The following is a 4288-nucleotide window of genomic DNA, read 5'->3' on the forward strand; positions in this document are numbered from 1 at the left end:
CCGTACTAGATCTCTGTGGGAGGATGGGATGTCTCACATGGGGTGAGTGACAGTGAAGTGTGCACCAAGGTAGAGGCAGTTAGGGTCCCTAGGTGACAGCTGCTGCTGGCAGTACCGGATGTGGAGAGGTAAAGGAGGGAGGAACCACTAGAGCTCCAAGGCTTCACAGGGGAGCCTGGGGTCCCTTGCTTGTCCCTTGTCAGAGGTGGGTCTAAAGGACAAAAAAGAAACAGAAAAGGGCAGCTTTTTTGTTTTGTTTTGTTGAGACGGGGTTTCACAGTAATTTTGGAGCCTGTCTTGAAACTTACTCACTCTGTAGACCAGGCTGAGCCTCAAACTCACAGAGATCCGCCTGTCTCTGCCACCTGAGTGCTAGGATTAAAGGCATATGCCACCACTAACCCACAGAGAAGGCAGCTTTTAAAACAGCACTTTAGGCAGGGTGGAGCGATGGGAAGAGACCACCCTCTGGTACAGAATTTTCGCAGGCTGGCCTTAGCTGTGAGTCCCCGCTGCTGGGGAACGGAGGATCCGAGTGTGCCAGGGTGTCATGGACCAGTGGACTCTGGACCCACCTGGTCAGCCTGGGGACAAGAAAATGTCAGGGCTAAACATCACGGTTCCCAAGGGGTGGGTCTTTGGAGGGGCAAAGCTGAGGGTGGGCTGAGTAGAAGTAGAGTCTGCGGGCTTGGGAGGCGTGGTCAGTCACGGGAATCAAGCCAAACCAACCAGCGCGCCAGGGAAGGGCTCCGGAGGAGGAGATGGATCAGCTTGCGGAGCAGGACAAGGTTTCTTAAAAAGGGAGCAGAGCCACGGGATGGTGGGCGGGGCTTCCGGGGATGGGGCGTAATTAGGGCGTGACCTTGGGGCGTGGCTGGCCGAAGGTACTTAAGCCTCCTGGGCGCCCGCGTTGGCTCCGCCATGGCTCTAAGGCGCGTGTTCCTTCTGCGCTCAGCGGTACCTCGTGTCGCCGGTCTCTCAACAGAGACGCAGGCCCGTGAGCAGCCCGCTGCGAACCCAGGGGTTGTGTGGGCATGGGGCCCGGCCGAAGCTGTGCGGCGGCCTGTGCCAGTCGTGAACTTCGACAACACGCAGGAGGCGTACCGCAGTCGGCGGAGCTGGGAACTGGTGCGCAACCTGCTGGTGCTGCGCCTGTGTGCGTCGCCGGTGCTGCTAGCGCACCACGAGAAGGTGCGCGGGTGGGGTGGACAGGTGGACAGCAGCGGCGGGGGGACATCGGCGCGGCCAGCGGGTTTCAGAGTTTGAAAGTGTCAGGCAGAGCCACTCAAGCGTGGCCTGAAGCTGGGCAGGCAAGAAAGGGGGCCGTCTCACCTCGTGAAGTTTCCTACTTGTAGTCACTACCAATTAGAAAGAAAGGCTGATAGTGTTTAAGATTGTACTGTGTGTAGGAATACAGCCGTCACCCGTGATAAATCTGGTATCCTCCATGCAGCTCCAAGTTTGTCATGCTTGAAGGGCTTATCTAGGCTAGGACCCCAGAATTCCACAAGTGTGACCAGCCACTCCAAACACAGGTACTCCGAACAGTTTTGGGATATAGGTCAAACTCCCAACTTTTTCTCTTTCGTGTTTAAATTTATTATACAGTTGAAGAGCCTGGATTCAAAAACTTCTGATTCTTCTGCCTGCACCTCCCAAGTACTCTGATTACAGGCAGGAGGGTACCTCATCTCTACCTGTGTTCCAGACAGCTTTGGTCTGCCGGCTGCGGGCACCAACTGGAGTGTAGTGTAGAAGCTGGAGGTTCTCGGAGACTAGAAAACATGCAACTTTAAACTGCAACATGGTAGCTTTGAGGAAAGCTTTCCTTTGGGGAAAGCGGAGCCAGTTTTGAAGGGTTAGTGATAAGTTATCTCAAGGTGGCCTTTGATGTTTGAAAGGAGACAGATCTGGAAGATATCTCTAAGAGGGTAGTGAGTCTGGAGGAGCGGGAGCTACACTTACAACTTAGCTGAGGCCACAGCAGGGCAGGAGGTGAGTCATACCTCACAACCATGTTGAGACAGAATTGAAGTGCTGCCGGAAGCCCCTGGAAGAATGATTGTAAGCATTGGAACCTAGGAGTAAAAGAAAGGCTCTCATCTGAGTGTGGGAGGCCAGGTATGTTTGTGGTAGGCAGGGTCATAATGCACCGAATAACGCCCAGTGGAGAAGAGGGGTACATAGGAAAAGGAGCCCTAGCAGGGGGAAGCAAGGGCCAAGCAAGGGCAGCTGGATGGGATCTGCCAGTGGTGCCAGCACTTCAGTTAGGAGGGAGGATGCGGCAAGCTGGGCAGCAATGACTTGAAAAGAGTGGTTAACTACCTGCAGAGCAGGGATTGGACCATCCCCTCAGGTATCATAGGTGACTGCGTTTGCTTTGGGGGCAAGATGAGCAGCAGTTTCTGCTTCACCCCCCCCCCAGTCTCTATGAGCTCCCAGCTGAGAGGCAGTGTCCCCTGGGGGCCTGAGGGTTGGTTCTAAGGAGGGTGAGTCCTGGGTGTCAATCAGGGTACTGTGGGAGACCAGGGGGAGGGCCAGTCACCTCCTCTGGCTCTCTGGTGCCTGCTCTGGGTAGTGCTGGAGCCTTGGGGTGTGCTATGGGTTCCTGGAGGAAGCAGCAAATCCCACCCCCACCCTGGCTCCACCTGTCCAGGCTGTGCCCTGGGAGCCTGCCTTTGAGATCTGTGCTATCACTGCTTGTGGCCTCAGGGCCTGGTGTTGAAGAAAATGGTTTGGAGCCAGGCCCCGAGCTCTGCTTCCCAGATCCTAGTCTAATGGGCTGGACTAAGAACAATCGACCCAGGCCTTGTGGCTTTGATACTCTAGCTGGGGCAGTGGGCAACCAGACTTGTTCTGAGGAGCTGAGATTGGGACTGCTGCCTAGGATTGGAGCCCTGCTGGGGACCATGAAACAGCCTATTTTACATCAAGCCTATTTGACATCTGTGTAGCCCTGGCTGTCTTGGAACTCACTCTCTAGACCAGGCTGGCTTTGAACTCTGAAATCAGCTTGCCTCTGCCTTCTGAATGCTGGGATTAAAGGCATGTGCCACCACACCGGGTAGGCTATCTCTTTTTGATTGTGAGCTCAAGATGAAGAGATTGGGTGCAAATTACAGTGGTTCTCTGGGGCCAAGGGGCCAAAGCAGAGAATTGGTTTTACTGTCATCATTTCCTGGACATTGTTTGAGACTTCTTTGTGTGATCATGAATGCATGTATGGGAGCCCAAGGATACACTTGGGTGTGCTTCCTCAGTGCCGTCCATTTTTAAATTTGCTTTAATATTTATTTATTATGTGTATGTATGTGAGCACTCATGTACCACAGTGCATACGTGAAAGCCAGGGAATGATTTTTGGGAGTTGATTCTCTCCTTCTACCATCTAGGTCCTAGAGACTGAATTCAGATCATCAGGCTTGCCAGCAAATGCCTTTACCCAATGAACCATCTTACTGGCCTTTCCCCTGCCTACTTTTTTTTTTTTTTTTTTTTTTTTTTGAGATATGGTTTCTTCGTGTAGCCCTAGCTGCCCTGGAACTTGTTCTGTAGACCAGGCTGGCCTCGAACTCACAGACCCACCCATCTCTGCCTCCCAAGTGCTGGGATTAAAGGTATGTATTACCAGGCCAGGCTTCCCTGCCCTACTTTTAAAACGTGTGTTTGAGCCAGCTTCTCAGTATGCATCCCTGACTGTCTTGAAACTCACAACCTGGACCAGAGCTCTGCCTCCTGAATTTTGGGACTGAAGGAGTTTGCCATCATGTCTGCCTGCCCTGGTTAAGACAGGTTTTTAGGTTAGGGTGGCTGACCAGTGAGCTCTGGGAAATTGGCTGTCTCTGCCTCCCTTGGGCTTGGATCAAATTCAAGGCAAGCACTTTATAACCAGCCACCTCTCCCGTCATTTTTCCTTGCGAGATGAGGTCTTGTTTTATAGCCGAGGCTGGCCTTGAACTCCTGATCCTCAAGTGCTGAGTTACAGAAGTGTGTTACCACGCCTGGCTTGTTTTACTGTCTCTATCACTGGTACAAATTTATAAACTTTCAAAGGTTCTACTCACCTGGATAGTACTAGTGCTGCCCTGAGCTCAGGTGGTGACGCCCCAGGACATAAGTGACATTGAGACAGATTTGAAATGGTGGCTTGGCTTTAATGGCGCCAACCCTGTCTGTGTGTGTTCACCATTCTCAGTGACCAGGGTGAGACTGGTCACCTATGACTGCCATAGGTGGCCATTCCTTCATCTACCCCTCCCATGGAAAGCATCTCAGGATCTATATATAG

The 4288-nt window shown here is 52.7% G+C and overlaps 1 protein-coding gene across 1 annotated transcript in view; it reads left to right on the plus strand.

The window, feature by feature from the left end:
- Positions 1–883: 883 nt before the first annotated feature.
- Prodh (proline dehydrogenase 1) overlaps positions 884–4288 on the plus strand; it is an 18214-nt gene continuing 14809 nt past the window's right edge. Inside the window, exon 1 of the mRNA XM_050122900.1 lies at positions 884–1191. Within this exon, the coding sequence (XP_049978857.1) occupies positions 922–1191 (270 nt within the window). The 5' untranslated portion in view covers positions 884–921. The remainder of the gene's footprint in view (positions 1192–4288) is intronic.

Source organism: Alexandromys fortis, unplaced genomic scaffold, assembly GCF_014885135.2.
Source record: "Alexandromys fortis isolate MF-2015 unplaced genomic scaffold, M_Fortis_MF-2015_v1.1 scaffold_219, whole genome shotgun sequence".
NCBI classification, from domain to species: domain Eukaryota; kingdom Metazoa; phylum Chordata; class Mammalia; order Rodentia; family Cricetidae; genus Alexandromys; species Alexandromys fortis.